This window comes from Ictalurus punctatus, chromosome 1 (assembly GCF_001660625.3).
Source record: "Ictalurus punctatus breed USDA103 chromosome 1, Coco_2.0, whole genome shotgun sequence".
NCBI classification, from domain to species: domain Eukaryota; kingdom Metazoa; phylum Chordata; class Actinopteri; order Siluriformes; family Ictaluridae; genus Ictalurus; species Ictalurus punctatus.
Genome location: NC_030416.2, coordinates 6,893,938 through 6,914,778, shown reverse-complemented (window position 1 = coordinate 6,914,778; position 20,841 = coordinate 6,893,938). Strand labels below are relative to the sequence as shown.

Genomic DNA, 20,841 nt, shown 5'->3' with positions numbered 1-20,841 from the left:
ACTTAATAGCCCACGGTTGAGGAGAGAACTACATGGAGTGTTTTTCCATTTAATAAAAACGTCATCAATGTAGTTAACATGGACTTGCACCTTTTGAAATACATAGTTATATTAGCTCGGTATAGCTGTAGCTAACAGAAATAAATAATACTAATAAATGTATAGATTGAGTAGTCTACTACATATTTTCTTTTGAAGCAGTTTTTTTTTTTTTAACCATTTTGAAAAGGTGAAGGATGAAGAGCTGCTTCTGCTCCTCAAGATTCTACTGTATATACAGTCCCTCCATAAGTATTTAGACAGTGACACTCATTAAAATTTGCCTCTACATCACCACAATGGATTTGAAGTGAAGCATCTAAGATGTGACTGAAATGTAGACTTTCAATTTAAACTCAAGGGGTTTAACAAAAATATTTCAACCATTTAGTAATTATAGACTTTTTTTTTTTTTTTTTTTTTTTACAATCCCTTCATTTTCACAGGCTTAAAAATAATTGACAATTGACTGATGAGCAGTTTCTTGACCAGGTATGGCCGGTTTCCTCGTTATTTCATGACAAATTGAGGAGGAGGAGCTGTATCATTGTCGAAGTCTATAAATCAAGATATGCCTTGATGCATGAATGCAAATACAGATAGTTTACCTCAATGTGGAGACAGTGTTATGTACATGTATGCCTATTGATGCAACTGGGTCACTGGTGTATATTGTTGATGTGACTGCTGAGAGATGTAGCAGGATGAATTCTGAAGTGTATAAAGCTATACCTTCTCAGTTTCAGTCAAATGCTGCAAAACTGATAGGATGGCACTTCACAGTACAGATTGATAATGACCCAAAACATGCAGCAAAAGCAACCCAAGGCCTTCCCAAGGCAAAGAAATGACAACTTCTTAAATGTCCGATGACCTCAATCCAATCGGGCTGTTTTTCACTTACTCAAGACAAAACTGAAGGCAGAAAGACCCACAAACAACCAACTGAAGGTAGGTGCAGGAAAGACAGGACAAAGCATTTCAAGGGAGGAAACTCAGCATTTGGGGATGTCCGTGAGTTCCCGATTCATTGACTGCAAAGAATTTGTGTGACGAGGAGCAGGGAGAAGCCAGCTTGTAAGGATGTACACTCCGCACTGATTTGGCTAATCAGTGGGAGTGAGAGAAAAAGGAGCGGCTAGAAGCTCCAGTGACAGAGACAGATGCACGGGTGCTTTATGTTTGTGGGTTATGTTATATTTGAGTCATGGTTATTATTAAACTCGTGCTTATGTTCAGCCAGTTCCCACCGCCTCCTTGCTCGTCTGTGAAGTTTGTTGCAATTTGCATCCAAGTATTTAAAATAATCCTAATATTTATGATTATGCCATTTTTATTAGCCAAAAAATGGCTAAACATTCCTAAACACACAATATTACCAGAGCACACCTTCAGAGGTGGAGTCATGCCTTGACAGGCCAGAGCTGTTTTGGCGGACCAAGGGGGACCTACACGATATTAGGTAATATTGTTGTTAAACCCCTTAAATTAAAGCTGAAAGTCTACACTTCAGTCATATATTTACTGCTTCATTTCTTCATGTACAGAGGCATAATTATGAAAATGGTGTCACTTTCTAAATATTTATTAACATTGATTTGTTCCCTTGGGCTTCCATGAGCTAAAAACTGTCCCTTGATGTAATCAAGTAAAAGAACCATAATAATGTAATATAAGTCGAGAATGGAACAATAAAATAGTATGGATTAGCATCAGATGCAGAGCATCTCCAAAACTGTAGGTCTTCTGGGGTGTTCCCAATATGCAGTGGTTAGTACCTACCAAAGGTGTTCCAAAGAAGGACAACCAGTGAACCGACGACTGGGTCATGGGACAAGGATCGTTGATGCACGTGGGGAATGAAGGCTAGCCCGTCTGGTCCGTTCCCATAGAAGAGCTACTGTAGAACAAATTGCTGAAAAAGTTAATGCTGGCTATGAGAGAACAGTGTCAGAACACACAGTGCATCACAGCACTGCAAAAGTGCCTACAATGGGCACGTGAGCATAAGAACTGGACCATGGCACTGTCCTTTGGGCAAGTTCTGCACCTGAAAGCAGAAGTTATGCTGACATGAATCGCTGGGATTTAGGCATGAGGGATGATCTGGATCTTCATTGCTCTGCATATACAGTATCTCACAAAAGTGAGTACGCCCCTCACATTTTTGTAAATATTTGATTATATCTTTTCATGTGACAACACTGAAGAAATGACACTTTGATACAATGTAAAGTAGTGAGTGTACAGCTTGTGTAACAGTGTAAATTTGCTGTCTCCTCAAAATAACTCAACACACAGCCATTAATGTCTAAACCGCTGGCAACAAAAGTGAGTACACCCCTAAGTGAAAATGTCCAAATTGGGCCCAAATTTTCAATATTTTGTGTGGCCACCATTATTTTCCAGCACTGCCTTAACCCTCTTGGGCATGGAGTCCTCTTCCACTCCTCCATGACGACATCACGGAGCTGGTGGATGTTCGAGACCTTGTGCTCCTCCGCCTTCCGTTTGAGGATGCCCCACAGATGCTCAATAGGGTTACCGTCACCCTCAGCTTCTTTAGCAAGGCAGTGGTCATCTTGGAGGTGTGTTTGGGGTCGTTATCATGCTGGAATACTGCCCTGTGGCCCAGTCTCTGAAGGGAGGGGATCATGCTCTGCTTCAGTGCGTCACAGTACATCTTGGCATTCATGGTTCCCTCAATGAACTGTAGCTCCCCAGTGCCGGCAGCACTCATGCATCCCCAGACCATGACACTCCCACCACCATGCTTGACTGTAGGCAAGACACACTTGTCTTTGTACTCCTCACCTGGTTGCCGTCACACACGCTTGACACTATCTGAACCAAATAAGTTTATCTTGGTCCCATCAGACCACAGGACATGGTTCCAGTAAACCATGTCCTTAGTCTGCTTGTCTTCAGTAAACTGTTTGTAGGCTTTCTTGTGCATCGTCTTTACAAGAGGCTTCTTTCTGGGATGACAGCTATGCAAACCAATTTGATGCAGTGTGCGGCGTATGGTCTGAGCACTGACAGGCTGACCCCCCACCCCTTCAACCTCTGCAGCAATGCTGGCAGCACTCATACATCTATTTCCCAAAGACAACCGCTGGATATGACGCTGAGCACATACACTCAACTTCTTTGGTCGACCAAGGACGAGGCCTGTTCTGAGTAGAACCTGTCCTGTTAAACCGCTGTATGGTCTTGGCCACCGTGCTGCAGCTCAGTGTCAGGGTCTTGGCAATCTTCTTATAGCCTAGGCCATCTTTATGTAGAGTAACAATTCTTTTTTCAGATCCTCAGAGAGTTCATTGCCATGAAGTGCCATGTTGAACTTCCAGCGACCAGTATGAGGGAGTGTGAGAGCGATGACACCAAATTTAACACACCTGCTCCTCATTCACACCTGAGACCTTGTAACACTAACAAGTCACATGACACCAGGGAGGGAAAATGGCTAATTGGGCCCAATTTGGACATGTTCACTTAGTGGTGTACTCACTTTTGTTGCCAGCGGTTTAGACATTAATGGCTGTGTGTTGAGTTATTTTGAGGGGACAGCAAATTTACACTGTTACACAAGCTGTACACGCACTACTTTACATTGTAGCAAAGTGTCATTTCTTCAGTGTTGTCACATGGAAAGTTATAATCAAATATTTACAAAAATGTGAAGGTGTACTCACTTTTGTGAGATACTGTATAAACTATTTCAGATTAATATTCAATATTCATGGGCACAGGAAGTTGTTTCTAGAACATGTATCTGGTTGGCAGTAAACATTCAAAACAGAAGCGAAGAACCATACATCATGTGCCTCTATTTATATGACTGATGACTGTTTAATGACACGATGTCCAATTTAAAATCAGGGCCATGTTTTTCAGTTGATGGGTTGTAGCTGTGAATAGAGACGGCTGGATACCCACTAGCAACTCCAGGATCTGTAGCACACATAATTAGAGGTCGACCAATATTGATTTTTTTTTATAACCGATACCGATTATTTGCATGTTTGTGTACCCGATATGCAGAAACTATATTTATTTATTGTTTTACTCATTATTATTATTATTATTATTATTATTATTATTATTATCTATAAAAATAAACCATTTTATAGAGTGCATTTAAAAGCAGCTTCTCAAAGCTTGTTTTTGACAATGATAACAATGCTGAACTGAACAAATCGTTTTATTTATAACAGTTTTGTCAATTTCACTTCCTCCTTGCATACAAAATAAAACAACTTATTTATACACCAATAAGTAGAGGATTCTGAAAGAGTGCAAAAAATAAAATAAAAAGTGCACTGTTACTAAAGTGTCTTTGTTAAAAAAATAATAAATAAATAAATAAATAAAAGCTTTGATTAAAACAGATTACGTGACTGAGTTTGTCTCCATTTCTTGGCGCCAAGCTGCTTAAACTACATATCAAGAATTTATGTAATGCATCTCATTTGTGCATTAATGGCTGTTATGTTAAAGTTTATTAATTAAAGCAAAGCAAGTATACTTTACCTGTGCACACCGTTGTTGCCTCGTGTTTCCTCAGATGCAGTGCTGCAATGGCGGTCCAGCACGCAATTCTCAAAACGCCCACATTTATCGGTGGCTCCAATATTACAAAAGCGATATTATGTCAAAATTCCTTAAACATTGGGGAAAATATCAGTAAAACTGATTATCGGTCGATCTCTACACATAATCTTGGGTAAGTGAATTTATTTGAAATTATGTACTTTAAAATGGCGTTGCTGCAAGACGTGAATCATCCACAAACCATATCAGGTTGTATGGTTTCAGTTGAAATGTTAAATTAACTAACAGCTAAATAGCTAACTACAGCTAAGTTGCTAAATTGCTGAATTACAAACATCCTTGTGCCTTACAGGACAATTTTTCTGTAATATTTCTACTCTGTTATTTCACGTATTGCAAGACTAGCGTCTTGTGTCTGTTAAGCTCACTAGGTGAGGAAGACACAGCACATTAATCAATATGTATTATTAACACTATTAACTCATTATTGACTAATATTTAGCCATAGATTGTGTAGTCTATGCACTTTTCTTTTTCTTTTTCATGTCTGCATGTAAGATACATACCATCAAGGCTTCATCACAAGCATCCACAACAATTGACAGAGATCAGATGTCCCTTTAGAAGAGCATTTGCAGCCCAGTTAGTGGAGGGAGTAATAGAGAACATGGAGTTAGATACATGTGTATGAACAACAACTTCACAGATTTGTCTGTTGGAACCGATTTCTCTATGACAAATATCACAAAGTTGCAGAAAGATAACGCAGCTTTGAGAGAGAAGGTAAAGCCATTAGAGACCAAAATGCAAATCCAAGGAAGATGCTGGAAACCAAAATGGACTCCTGACCATGACATCCATATATGCTTGTTGAAAATCCTATTCCAAAGGCATGGTGTAAATATGAAGTTAACACCTTTGTGCTCAGTGGAATTGTCATGTTAATTTGTTTGGGCCTCTTAGATCCAGTAAAGGGAAATTGTAATGCTACAGCATACAAAGACACTGTATACCAGTACTCAGTAAACCTCTTCCGTGAGATCTACTTTCCTGCAGGTTTCATCTCCAACCAAAATCTAACACACCTCTTTTAGTTGATCAAGAACTTCTTAAGTCAATGATTAGATGATCAGGTGGGCACGATCATGGATGGAGCTAAAGTCTTCAGGAAGGTAGAACTCCACTAACAGGGTTAGTGACCACAGTTTTGTGGCAAAAGTTTGGGAAAGGCACACAAATGTTCCTCATGGTGAGGCGTCCACATACTTTTTGCCATATAATGTACCTCACCACTCCTTGGATCCCATGCACTGCCTTACCCTCACCAGCATTAGAGAAAAGAGTACGCAAATACTGGGACATACTAACACATCATATAATGGAAGAGAATGTTGTTGCTTAGATACGCACACTGTCACCATAAACACGCTCCTATTTGCATTTCAGCTTTTCTTCATTCATTATTCATTATATAATGTATACTATATAATTTCATTTGCCATTTCGTTTAGTTATTTTTCCACATTTCATTTACACCTCTCTAAAATGGCTCACAAACCAAATTGCCACAAAATTCCTCCTCCACGCAAGGAGTTGTGGAAAATATTAGTTGAAAAAGTGTCCACAGCTGCGTCTGAAATCACGTACTGTGACAATATGTACTGCATTCAGTGCAATCCCTACTGCACGGCTGTTGAAACAGTAAGTACAATCAGTATGTCAGTATGTGTGTGTAGTATGACTACAATCCTGGACATACTACATATGCCATGTTGGAATTGTCATGTGACCTTCGATGTCATCATAAGCACAGAAATATTAAAGGGAGCACCAGATTAAAGCAACCGAACTAACAGCAAAATACACATCAGGAAAGTTAACTGAATTAGTAATTTAATGTGGGAAGTGTTAACAGGCTGAGGTAAATTCATTACCGTTAGCTTGGCCAGCTAAGGCATGGTGGAGATCACAAAAAAGATTTCTAACTCTGTGACAACTGTTTTCTTGTTTAAACCTTCAATAAGTTAACAATTTATTCAGGTATTGTTAAACAAGTCCTGTTTAACCAAGGTTTAATACTTAAAAAGAGCCGTTGTCTTCTGCGTTTTTTTTTCTGAGCTCGTCCGCACCAGTCCCGTTGCATTATGGGATTTTTGACTCGCGTAGTGTCCATCGGTTACACACTGCAAAATCTCACCGGAAGCAGTACGCTATCTGGGTATTTCTCACCTACTGAGACTTCGGACATACTACCCCTCCTGCTTTTCGCCTACCGTGTAGTAGGGTAGTACATGATTTCGGATGCAGCCCACAACTTAGAAAATCTACCGGAAACAGTTGACCATCCGGGTACCGTTGGGATACTCCTTTCAACATACTATGATTTGGGACACACTAATTCTAATCTCGGAAACTATTTAGGGTGAATTGAAACGCAAACATGTCTTTTTTAAAAAAAATATATTTTTTACTATTCTCAGAAAAAGATGTTATGCCCAGCAAAGTGTACATGTATACTTTTCTAGTGTCTACATTTTAAATAATACAGTCAAGCGGCAGCTATTTCTTGAAGCAGAACGTTTCGGTGGCATGACTAATATATTTAGTTAACTCATATTAACTATGGCTACAGTGAACACAGGTACAAACGCGAGCTTTAACATACATTCAACCTTCTACAGTAATAGCACCATGTTGTGTTTTTCCCCACTCATTCTCAGTATCTGTTCGTAAATACCGTATAGTCCAGCAGTGATGATTCGTTCATTTTAAACGAATCTTTAATATGACTTGGAAACAACGAGTTGTCTCAGCGAGTGATTTGTTCATTTTTGATTGCGCAACATCACAGCAACATCCCCATAGGTTCTGTACCAGAAACAGAAATGATTAGTTCACCTCTCGAGTCTTCGGGTTCGAGTCGTTCGTTCTTCCAGTGACCGCCGCATAGGCAATGCACCATGCAGTACCGGAAACAGAAATGAATGAATGACTCGAACCCGAAGATTCGAGACGTTAACTAATCATTTCTGTTTCCGGGGAAACAGAGAGTTGTTAGTTCACCTCACCTCACGATCCGAGTCCTTCTTTCTTTTGTCACGTCACATTTGTCACGTATTGAGTCGTTCGTTCATTTCCGTTTCCGGTACTGCATGGTGCATTGCCTATGTGGCGGTCACCGGAAGAACTAACAACTCAAACCTGAAGACTCGAGACGTGTACTAATCTTTTCTATTTCCGGGGAACAGACGTAACAAATGTGACGTGACAAAAGAAAGATGTACTCGGATCGTGAGGTGAGGTGAACTAACACAGGGGTTCCCAAACTTTTCCAGGGCAAGGCCCACCAAATAGCATTAACATTTGACCGAGGCCCCCCTTTTGCAAGATGTCTTTAAAACACATTAAAAATACAGACTTCTGAATATATCCCCCTTATTTATTAATAATTACATCTTACATCTTTACATTACATTACATTAGGAATTGAGTGTGTGTGTGTGTGTGTGTGTGTGTGTGTGTGTGTGTGTGTGGTTGTCTGAGAGTGAGAATTTATTTTTCACACATAATTGTTGAGGCCCCCCGGGCGCCCCCTGGCGGCCCCCACTTTGAAAACCACTGAACTAACAGACTGCATAGCCTGAAGTACCCAGCTAAGCTATTAATGGATCATTTCTGTTTCTCATAATTCAGCCTCGGTTGCATTAGCCTATAGTTTATTTAATAGTTTATTAAGTACTAGATGTGTTGAGGGAATTCAACATGTAACATTTTATTTATATTCTGCTGAAATGAACGAAATGACTCTAAAACAAGATTCGTTCATTTTGCTGAACGAAATTCAAAGATCCGAGTCAGTAAAATGATCCGAACTGCCAATCACTATACTCCAGCACAGCAGGGGGCGGTCGAGGGAACTGAAACGATACCTACAAAGGAGGGGGAAAGGGGCCGATGACGTCACGGAGGAGCGAGACGGGGAACATTCAGTAAAATATGGCCGCTTTACGGCCTGAACCCGAAGAAAGCCTGGACAACCAGTGCAATAACAATGATCCCTTGGATGATGAAAGCAAAGAAGTTGAATGCGAGGGTACGGCGGATGAAGCTCCTATGTCAGAAGAGGATTTTTTTCAGGAAAACACCGACGCAAAAGAAGAAACGAAAGAGTCTGCAGAGGCACTGAACAATTCATCCGTTCATAGTGGCTTTGTACGAAACGGAGAATCAACCCCGTGCCCTGAATCTGACTCAGTAGTGCCAAAGGCACGTGCTCATAAACCCGACGATGTTTCCCAGGATGAAGATCTTGGGCTGGTTTGGTCCGAGTCAGAAGATGAGTTGGACTCGAGGACATGTAGCCTCTCGGGCAAAGAAGGCACGGGTGAGTAGGAATTAGCCTGTTGGATTCATCACGTGTTAGATGATTATATATTGTAATGCACTAACTGAATCTCCTTGCACAATTATAATTGTGCATCCAGACAAAAACAGCTTCTTGCAATTGGGCGGCTGTTTGTCCAATCAGAAATGGACCTGACTTCTTCGTTCAGCACCATGGACACATTGGACAGCACTGATCAGGCTGCAGATTGAGTTCATGAGGTTAAGATACATGACAATATATTATACCCACATAAAACCCTAATCTGGTGAGAGACGAATGAAAAGGAGGGCGATGATCAGTGGTCCACATTTGAGATGAAATGCTTGAATGTGCTTTGTGTTGTGGTGTTGCTAGATGAATGATGAGGACATTTAATGTTGCTGCACTCTTCATAAAACAGTGAAAGAGACTCGTTAAATAAATACATCCCAGGCCACATTATTTCATGTTTCTGATTGGTTACTTGTGGCCAACAGGTGTTTTTACCTACAGTGCATGTGACAAGTCCACTCACATGTTGGTTGTCTCTTGTGAGCGTGCACTGTCCAGGCTTTTTAGTTCCTGTGAGAAATGATGTTGTATATCGTTTATAAGGCTAATTAAATGAGCACTAGGTGAACACAAAACGAACAATGCATGGAGCAGTGTGAAAAGTGGTTTTTTGATTTGCATGTTATGTGCTAGGCTTAGTGGGCATTATTCTGTGAAACAGCAAGTAGCATTGGAGTCGTGATGTGGCAGAGTTCCCAGTTCGATCCTGAGCTCAGGTTAGTGTCTGTGTGGAGTTTCTGTGCATGTTCGCCCTTGTGTTCACATGGGTTTCCTCCCAGTAACATGCCAGTAAAGTGCACTGGCTAAGATAGATTGCCCTGAGGTGTGAATGAGTATTTGCATTCACCCTGCCCAGGGTGTGTTCCTGCCTCACGCCTAAGTTTCCAGAGACGGGCCCAGGATCCACTGTAAGCCTGACCAGGATGAAGCGGTTACAGAAAGCGAGTGAGTGTGTAACCAAATCAAGCTTATCTAGTTGAAAGTTTTTTTTTTTTTTTAATTTACGCACATCAAATCGTAAAAGGGAGCTAATTGCAGGTCGGAAGTTGGGAGTGTGGAACTGAAGGAACATAGGATGGTTATAAGGAATCATTTGTGTTTCTCACTGCATGTACCTGATTTGCACAGAATTGATAACATCTCAATTCAAATGTAGTTTGTGATACTGCCGCTCGCAGTTTTTGCTGAGATTGTGGTTCCATGCATGTCATGCACATGCACAGAAAACGGTCACCTTTGATGTTGTCACTCGCTAGTGTGAACGTAGGGTTCATTGACCACTTGGTCCTGCTGTTGATTCATGTGTCTGTAACATGACACCCACACTCGTTCAGCAATCTGCCAACATCACAATTTATGTGTGTGTGTGTGTGTGTGTGTGTGTGTATATGTGTATATATATATATATATATATATATATATATATATATATATATATATATATATATATATATATATAATATATATATATATATATATATATATATATATATATATATATATAATATATATATATATATATATATATATATATATATATATATATATAATATATAAAAAATCACTGTAATAGGAACACCTGCACAAAATATGCATAAAATCAGGCAGATACAGGTCAAGAGCTTCATTTAATGTTCACATCAAACATCAGAATGGGCAAAATGTGATCTATGTCTCTAACCATTTTCACACAATGTTTTTTTTGTTTTTCACACCAATCTGTGTCAATTCTAGAGACTGTTGTGTGTGAAAATCCCAGGATATCAGCAGTTTCTGAAATACTCAATCTCGCATCTGGGAACAACCATGCCACGGTCATCAGACTTGCCACAGTATCATAATTTTCACACCTGTAAGATGTCCCTAGTTCAAACCAAATGTGCAGCACAAGTCTTGAAGCCACAAGCCAAAACGTTTCGATCGCCCCCAGGTGGCTGGATGCAGTATAGGTCATAAACCCCGCCCTCTCCATGTAATCGAATGGAAGGACAGAATAAACGATCAAATTACACTTCAAATAATTTTTTTTCCAAAGATGTTTTCTGTCATTTTAGATGTTTTTTTTATCATGCAGATGTAAGTTCAAGTGTTCGTTTTTTAAATAACTTTGATTTTAGTTAGTTATTTGATGCTATAAACGGGGGTATAGTGTCATGATTGACAGCTTCTCTGAGGGAAGTAGTCACTGAGGCACCAACTGATTCTTCAGGATCTTTGGGAGGAGATTGGAGCCTAAACTTTAATTTCTACAGTTCCATAACTGTTTATTTCACACTGACACATGAGTTAAAAAAGTTCAGGGGCCCGTCCTTGTGATTAATTCTGCGGGAGTGTGGGTGGGACCTTGAGACCACGGCTCCACTTCATGCTCACTACTGCGCAGACTCAGGCTCCAAGATGTCAGCGCTATATTGGGACATTGGCGGCTTCACTTTTGTACAATAGAAGAGAGTGAAGGTGCATCATCCATCTTTTTTTCTTTTTTTCTTTTTTTTTTAAATATTTTTTTTCCAGTCTATGCTTCAAACCTGTAATACCGGTATTAGCACTGGTTGGATGGGGTCGTTTTCAGTGCGCAATAGCCTACACAATAACACAAGGCAGCTTGATTTCAAACTTTGATTTTTATTTTTTGACAAAATATGAAAATGAAACTGGGAAAAAGTGGAAGGGAAACATGATGGCAAATAAAGCCGAACCAAGCCTGCTTACCATCCCCTCATTTCCCCACGTCAGGAAGCTTCACAACGCAAACACAGGCTTTTTATAAAACGAACATGCCAATCATTTCAATAATGGTCTCCGTTTTGTCTTCTAAATGCAGCTAGATAGATAGCTTTGCGGAATTCTGTTTAATGTTTCACACACGTTTGTGCTTCCTCTCTGACTTTGCACAGTTTCTGTCAGTTAAACAATATGTCTTCTGTCAGTGCACAACAACTTTCAATGCATTAATTTACTTAAATTTTTCATGAGTCACAAATTCTTCATTAGGTGACTATACATTTAAGGTGGTTCTGTTCGTGATGATATTGATATAGGAATTGTTCTTACGTTTCATTCATAATGTTCCCCCTTTAAACGGGTATAAAATCTCATATCATCCTTCATAACCAGTACAATCGGTATGACCATATACAGTGGCAAGCTTAACGTTCAGAGATCACATTTTTTCCGTATTCTATTCTCACATCTGTTTGATGTGAAGATTAACTGAAGCCCTTAACCTGTATCTGCAAGATTTTATGCATTGTGATGCTGCCACGTGATTGGCTGATTGGAGAGGTGCATAATTGAACAGATGTACTGGTGTACCTATTAAAGTGACTGGTGTGTGTATATAAATTATATATAATAATATATAACCATCTGAGTGTATTGGAATGGCAAGGCCAATTCTTTTTTTTATGCTATACAATGAAGATATTTGGGTTTGAGATCAAAAGATGAATATACGATGACCAATCAGAATTTCAGATTTCACTTCCTGATCTTTACATGTAGGTGTGTTAAACAACTTAGAACATGGCACCCTTTGTTTGAACCCATGCATTTTTCAAGTGATCAAAAATATTGCAATATGAGACTGACAGGTGTTTCTTGTTGCCCAGGTGTGCCCTGTTAGATTGATTGTTTAAACAATTAATAGCTCTGAATCTCTACTTTTGGTTTGAGCCCTGGGTTTCTCAAAGAGTGCATTTGTTGTTGAAAAGGATAAACCAACATGACTTCCAGAGAGCTGTCTATGGGAGAAAAGCAAGGCATTTTAAAGCTGAGAAAAGAGGGAAAATGGATCAGAGCCATTGCACAAACATTGGTCTTAGCCAATACAACAATTTGGAATGTCATGAAAAACAAATAAAACCACTGGTTTACTAACAATTAGACATCGAACAGGTCGGCCAAGGAAAAACAACAGCAGTTAATCACAGAAACATTGTGAGTGCTGTGAAGGAAAAACCCAAAAACAACAGTTAGTGACATCACCATCAACCTTCACAGGGCAGGGGTGAAGGCATCACAATCCCCCATTCGAAGATGACTTCAAGTGCAGAAATACTACAAGATGCAAACCACTCATGAGCAGTAAGAATCAGAAAGCCAGACTGGAATTTGCAAAGAAATACAGAGGTGAGCCACCAAATTGGATGGTGTGCCACCAATAGGTGCCATATTTTAAGTTTTTCAACACATCTAGAAGTAAATATCAGGAATTAAAAGTTTAATTTTTTTTAATATCTTTTGATCTCAAACCTGTATTCAGTGTATAGCGAAAATAAAAGAATTGGCCTTGCTGTTCCAATACTTTTGGAAGCAAGTGTATATACAGAAAAAAGCGTAAATGTCATGTGCTCTATCTATCTATGAACATAATACCCAATTATATATTGATAAAACCACAGTCTTTTCTCTTTTTTGGATATCTGCACATGTAGGTGAGACATGCATTGAGATGAATTACTTAGATGAATGATTCCTGAAATATAAACAGATGATTACTAATAATATATCCGCAGCAAAAGAACAAGAATTATTATAGTGTGTTATTTTTGCCTAGGTAATGAACTTCAGCAAGAGACTCCAGAGGACCAGACAACAGAAGACCTCGGCTTAGATACTGGGAGTACCATTGGACATGAAGATGCACTAGGACATGAAGATGCACTAGCACAAGATGAGGAGGAAGAACTGACTGATCTGAGTGTGGAAATGGAGTGTGACAGTGACTCTAAGGAGGGTGAGGAGGAAAAGGGAGAGGAAATATCAGAAGAGGAGGAAGAAGTAGAACCCAAAGGTGAAGTGCAAAGTAAAGAACCTGAAGAAGGAGAGGATAGGGGGCCAGGTGACGATGAGGAGTGCCATGAGGCTGATGTTGTGGATAAGCAGCGGAAAACTCGCCTGAACTGCCGTGACTGTGGCAAAAGCTTCACTCGACGAGAGACATACGACCTGCATCGCCACTTCCATATGCATCAAGATGAGCAGGCTTCTCTCACCTGCAAAGAATGTGGCCTCACCTTTCAGCATCGCAGTAGCCTCATCAAGCACCGCAGCGAACACAAACAGAACGGTATACCAGATTCAGCATTGGTCTCTTATAAGCGGTCTCAGCTAAGGGAGTTCAGGGAAGAAAAGATCTTTGAATGTGACCATTGTGGTGATTGTTTTGCATCTCTGATTCGTTACAAGCTTCATGCCTGCCAGCAGAGCCTGGAGAAGCCTTACCGCTGCCCTCTGTGCCGCAAAGAGTTCCAGTACAGAGTGTCCATCAATGCTCACATGCAGAGCCATTCATTAGAGTGTCCTTACAGGTGCCTCGAGTGTAATAAGGGCTTTCAGTGTGCTGTGACATTGCACATCCATCAGCGCTCCCATGCTGCCCTTAAACCTTATGAATGCCCTGATTGTGGTATGGTCTTCCGGCACCGCTCATTCATGGATGACCATCGCCGCAAGCACACCGAGGAAAGGCCACACCGGTGCACCATATGTGGCAAAAACTTCAAATACGGCAGCCTTTTGCAACAGCACCAATACCTTCACACTGGCCAGAAGCCATACCGGTGCACAGAATGTGGGAAGAGGTTTGCGTTTGCACAGAATATGCGTGCACACTGTCGCCAACACAAGAAACTCACTAGTTCTGCTGGTTTTGAGGCAGCTATTACAGAAAACAATGAAATGCCCAATGGTACAGGTTTAGGATCTATAGGGAAAGAGAACACCAATACAATCATGGAGCACCAGCGTAACTGTCCACTGTGTCCTCAGCTCTTTTACAAAGCAGCTGACTTAAGGGCCCATATATTGGCACATGAGGCAGAATATGAAAAATTGAGTAATGGGAAAAGAAATTACAAGGTCTATGCCTGTCCCAATTGTCCTCTCCAGTTTTTGGATGAATCCACCTTACAGTCACATGCCTTGACTCATCAGGTTATAGCAACTCCACTGAAGAGGGAGGTTCTCAGTGTAGCAAGCTCAGCTAGCGTTGATAACATTTCAACAGATGGAGAATGGGGAGACCAGGCAGACAAAAAACCTTTAAGATGCAGAGACTGTGGCAAAAGCTTTCGTTACCGTTCTGTTTTAGAGCTTCACATGCGCATACACAACAGGGGTTACCAGTGCCACGTTTGTAAAAAGTCATTCCGATTCAGCAGCTATTTACAACAGCACTTGATCATCCATTCCGGCAAGAAGCCATACAAGTGCCCTGACTGTGGAAAGGACTTTGCATTTCTTCAGAACATGAAGACTCACCAGAGACTGCATCAACAGAAACCTTTTCGCTGCACACAGTGTCGCAAGGGCTACAGTGATGAGAGTCAGTTGCAGCGCCACATGCTTTGCCACTCAGGAGACAAGCCTCACAAATGTCATGTCTGCAACAAGAGTTTTGGATTAGCATACTTACTTCGTGACCATCTGAACACCCATACTGGGGAGAGGCCACATCGTTGCCAAGAGTGCCATAAATCATTCCCCTGGCTAAGCAGTCTCCTTGTTCATCAAAAAATACATGCACGAAAACGTCAAGGAGCAAGCCAGTCCTATTCTTCGACTGTTGGTTCCCAAAGAGGGAGGACAAGTGCTGTTGGAAGGGGCAGGAGAAGTGGTAGATGGGTTTCAAGTTGGTCAAGAATGGGAGGTAATGTGGACAGGGCAGTGCCGCTGCAACAGGCTCCTTTTACAGATCAGATTTTGCAGGGTTCAGTGCCAAGCTTGTTGGGGCAAGATTCGGACAGGAACGAGCAAACTCAGCTTATGCCCATTCAGTTTCAACAACAGTGGCAAATCCAAATTCACTCACAGCTACAACAGCAGTCTAAATGGTTGTCTGAAGGACAATCTAATAATTTCAGGCACCAGTGGCAATCAGCAACACATCTCAAACCGATCTTGCCAAAACCAGATGGTCTCCCCAAGATTGCACCTCAACAGCAGAGTGCTGGCTGGGCTGAGGTGGCACCATCAGGTCAAGCTGGCACAGCTCCCAAACAGATTCCAGAGAACTGCACAGCACAAAATAACTGTGACGCAGCTTCAACTAGCACATCGTCCCCTACTAGGGGCTGTACTGATGGCCCATCCAAGAGTGAAGCAAAGGTGCAGCAACAACCTTCTTTGGGGGTTAATTCACCGTCATCAACTCCAAAGTCACCAGGCACAGCACAAGGGACACGTTCACCAGTGTCAAACACTCAGAATTCTCCAAACCATGGGTTAAATATTCAAGGTCAACAATTATCACAGTGGCCAGTCTCTGATTCATCCCAAAACACTAACACGGGACTTGGTTCATCAGGAAAGGAAAATGTAATTACTTTTAGCTTAAATACGCCAGCAGGCACACTGCAGGTTAACACAGAATCCGATAATTCTGAGCAGCCACAATTACAGCAGTCATCTACTGTAGCCAGTGCAACGATTTCAACACAAACAAGGCAAAATGCAGATGTGGTAGATGACAGTAAAAACAACGGTAAGCCTTTGAATATCGTAACTCCTGTTGAAATTTCTAAAAGTGTAAACTCACAAGAAAAACCTGCGAATGAAACAGGGGCTCAACATCCCCAGCTCCATATAATGCCATCCCCTTCACAACAGCAACATCAGCAGTTGCAGCTGGTCTTGCAACCACCACAGCAAATTCAGCTTCTACAGCAAACAGTGCAGCAGATGCAACCTGAACAATTACAGCTTCTTCAGCAACAGCAGTTTCATCAGCCCCAAACAAATCCATTAGGATCAGTCAGTGTGCAGTTTGGAGCAGCTCCTTTTTCTCATGGGAACGGAAGCACAGTGTTTGGCTTCCAGACCACTCCAGTTGTTTCCCAAGCTCTGTTAAATGGACCAGTGCAGCAGGGGCCACAGCAGCAATCCCCTCTCGTTTCTGCCTCTCAGATCCTCTTAAATCAGGCCTCTCCTTTTATTACCTCACCACTCCCTCTGGCACCTTCTCTTGCTTTGCCAGGTCCTCATCCGATCCATTCTATAGCAGGGCAACTTCCAGGTCCAGCACCTCAGAACATCTTCTTCACTCCACCAGGCATAATGAATGAGAGGCCAGTAATTCCACAGGCTTCGCCCTCAATTCAAGGAGGACAACGAACTGAACCGAACAAACTTATCGGTCAAATTTCATTTTCCACAGATCAGCGTTTTCGTTGCATGATCTGTGGATGCACATTACCTGGAGAACTAGAATTACAGGTGCACTATATGCAACATGTACAAGGTGAGGTCTGATTTTGTAGTGTTAACGTCCCTCTACACCTTTAAAGTGTCTGGCTGTTAATGTGCCAAAAGGACTGTTGTAGATGATGCTTGTTACTCATTTCCTCAATTCTGAATTTCTCCTTGTATTCTGACTGTGTGAGATGTGAAGTGACCACCAGTAATTAGTCAGTTAATAAAAATGACATTTTCAACATGTTCAACATGTACAGGTTCAAATACTTAACTTACTAAGTTTATTTCACTTTGCAATGAATTTATCACCCATGTTAAACTATTGCTTAGGTTTTTTAAGTAGTTTATTTTTTGGTTTTATAAGTCCAAATATAATGTTCGATGATTCATTTTCCAATCTAAAGCAAGTCTACTGCTTATACAAACCCAGGCTAATGTTCTCGATCTGTAATGACACATTGCACTTATTCATCAAAGTTGCATAGAAACAATAGCAGATTTTAGCACACAGACCATGAATCCATGTCTGATTCATGAAACCATCATACTACATTCCAAAGAGCCTTGTTTTTTAATGAACAGAAAGCCCCTTTTTATGTAGATTTTGTGACAGTGAACCAGTAAAAGAATAGGATTTATCAGGCTATCCAAGATACAAAAAAAGCCAAAGCCAAGTTAGAGGTGCTTTTGTCCGAAGTTACTCTAAATAAGAAGACAGTTTTAAGGTCAAAATCGGGTATAAAACCAATGTGTTTTCCAACCTCACCTGCTGGTATGTGAGCTATATTTATGGCAGAGTGTTTTTATTCATCCTAAATAGGTCAGATTAGGCTCAAATTGGATTTAATTAACTTTATTTATGAATAGATGAGCCAAGTGTTCACCCTGAACAAATAAACAAATCTTCATTTCCTATAAAGCACTAAAAGAAATTAATCAAACACTAAGAAGACAACTACCAAAATACTTAAAATCATGCCTAATGTGTTTAGATCTTGATATGAAAACTAAAAAAAAAAAAACACAATTATATTAAAGTGTCTTTGAATATCCTGCCTGTCCAAGATGCTACATGTAGGACAGAGCATTATGGTGCCTCTTGTACATAAATGTGCATATAAATTTCTTATCCTACTCAACTTCCTATACATGATACAGTTATTGATGATACTGTCATTGTTTTTTTATTATTTAACTGCAAATCAATTATTTTAGGATGTTCAAATGTTGTGCTCAAATTTACACATACTGACCAGACATGAATTTTATCAGACATGAAATTTGACCACACGCAACTTTATTGAATAAGGGCCATTATGTGTCGTCATATGTTCATATCAGTTTCTCTTGTTTTATTTACTGTACAGCATTTTCTGTCAAATCTCTGAAACACTGAACTGCTTTTATTGTTTAAGGCCTGTATTTGTAAGTTAAAATGGCAAACACAGGAGGAAAATATCACAAGGCCCTTCATATAAGATCACTGAAAGTTATCTGTCTACCTCCGTCTGATCCTTGTAGTTTTAGAGTCAATAAATTTTGATTTGGAATTGATCATATTGATGGTTTAGTGTCTATAATTGTAATACCTCATAACCCATCACACCCTAGGAAAGTTGAACGTTAACGAAGAATCATTAAAGTAATATGCTGCTCATATTAAATGTTTCTACTCCATGTAATTCTTTGTTACCCACAAGCTTGCCCTGTAGAGTTGGAATCATGCTGTTAGAAATTTGTACCTGAATATTGTTATTCACTATTGACAAAATCAAAAATGAATTTGAGATTTGTAATAGAGAAATCTAAAATCTTAAACTGAATTTACAGTTAAACATTTGAAAAATGAAGCAATTTCCTAAAAAACTTTCAATCTCTCAATTCATTTACATTTTTACCTAAAATGTTTGAGTAAATTGAATGAGCACCGAATTTACATACCTAACAGTGACAAATGTTGAGTATGTAAATGCAGTTACATCTTACACTAGTTTAAGTATAAAACAGAGCACTTGTGTGTGTGTGTATTGTCATAACAGTTCTCATTAGACTCTTGTTAGGTAAAAAAAAAAAAAGTCTAACCAGGCCTGACAGATCAGTTCTGGAACTCTGAGAGTAATACAAATAAGCCTTTACCCTTGCTTACAATCATCCTATTAAAACCCTTACTTTTTTGCTTTTATTTCATTTTGTCTGAACATTTTTACTGCTGAAAAAATAAAAGAGGACACTGAAAAACATATGCCAGCTTGTAAGCACTAGTTAGATCCAACCTGGCCAATCCATGAAACACAACTTACATTATACAGACAATCACCTTTACACTATATATTATTCAGTTTCTCAGAAACACATTAAAATCATCCATTGTTTAATAGCCAAACAGCATATGTTGCAAAGGCTAATTCTATTTGTTATCTCTATTTTTTGCTATACATTAAAGACATTTCGGTTTGAGATCAAAAGATGAATATGAGACGATGGATCAGAATTTCAGCTTTCATTTCCTGATCTTTACATCAAGATGTGTTAAACAACATGGCACCTTTTGGTGGCAGACCACCAATTTTTAGGTGAGCAAACGTATAAAACAGACAAGTCTTAAAGTAAATAGCACTTAATATTTGGTTGTATATCTCTTGCTTGCAATAACTGCATCAAGCCGGTGACCCACTGAAATCATCAGATTGTTGAGTTCTTCTTTTGTGTTGCTTTTCCAGGCTTGTACTGCAGTTAGTTGTTTGTTTCAAGGGGTTTCTCCCTTCAGTGTCCTCTTCAGTAGGTGAAATGCTGCTCAACTATGTGAGTCTGGTGATTGACTTGGCCAGTCTAAAACCTTCCACTTTTCCCCCTGAAGAAGTCCTTTTGTTGTGTTGGCAGTGTAGCTTTCTGAATTAAACATGGTCAACGCTTTTACTGACGATTCAAAATCAGTTTATTAGTCTTTATAAATCACTGTAGATTCACTCGGAAATCACAGTGGAATTACTATGAAACCTGTACAGACGTCATGCATCACTGTAAAAGCTCAACCAAAAAGGAAACATAAAGCATCTCAAATAAAGATTAAACAAACCTTGAAACAAATCACTACCAAACAAAGTAGGAATTAACAACAAAACCCAGAAGCCAAAACCTTAAGTAAAAATCCTTATTGACTGTGAACTTTGTTAAGACCTTTTGGCAAACTTGAGGGCATGCACCTGAGCCCCTTAATTGTGCTCACAAACAGGCTGCACAAGAGCACATGGTTGTGTGTAACAATAAAAGTCGTTAGTTGCCACCTCAAACATTAACAAACAAAACAAAACAAAAAAGGATCTCAAATAATGAAATAAAATTAAGTAACTAATACAAAAAAGAATACCATAATTGGGTTAATAACAGGCAGTGCATTTAGGGTCATGCTGCAGGATTCTGCTCATCCTAATTGATCTCCTCCTAGACTGGGTGCATTTCTCTGTCAACTGGAAGACCGATTCTGCTGCTACCATCATGATTTATGTCATCAATAAAGCCAGAAGCAGTCATGCAACCTGAAGCCATGACACTACCTCCACCGTGCTTGACTGATGAGCTTCTATGTTTTGCATCATGAGCAGATCTATTCTTTC

At 39.9% G+C, this 20,841-nt stretch overlaps 1 protein-coding gene across 2 annotated transcripts; it reads left to right on the top strand.

The window, feature by feature from the left end:
- Positions 1–8,540: 8,540 nt before the first annotated feature.
- On the top strand, positions 8,541–18,781 carry zgc:66448 (uncharacterized protein LOC327401 homolog). 2 transcript variants are annotated; one of them, XM_047154296.2, is made up of 3 exons: positions 8,871–8,977; positions 9,888–9,976; positions 13,590–18,781. In XM_047154296.2, exons 2-3 carry the CDS (start codon positions 9,955–9,957, stop codon positions 17,282–17,284), a joined length of 3,717 nt encoding a protein of 1,238 aa, XP_047010252.1. In that variant the 5' UTR covers positions 8,871–8,977; positions 9,888–9,954; the 3' UTR covers positions 17,285–18,781. The 2 variants fall into 2 exon arrangements, with proteins under 2 accessions (XP_017322921.1, XP_047010252.1); XM_017467432.3 differs by lacking the exon at positions 9,888–9,976 and having other exon boundaries at positions 8,541–8,977.
- The last annotated feature ends 2,060 nt before the right edge of the window (positions 18,782–20,841 follow it).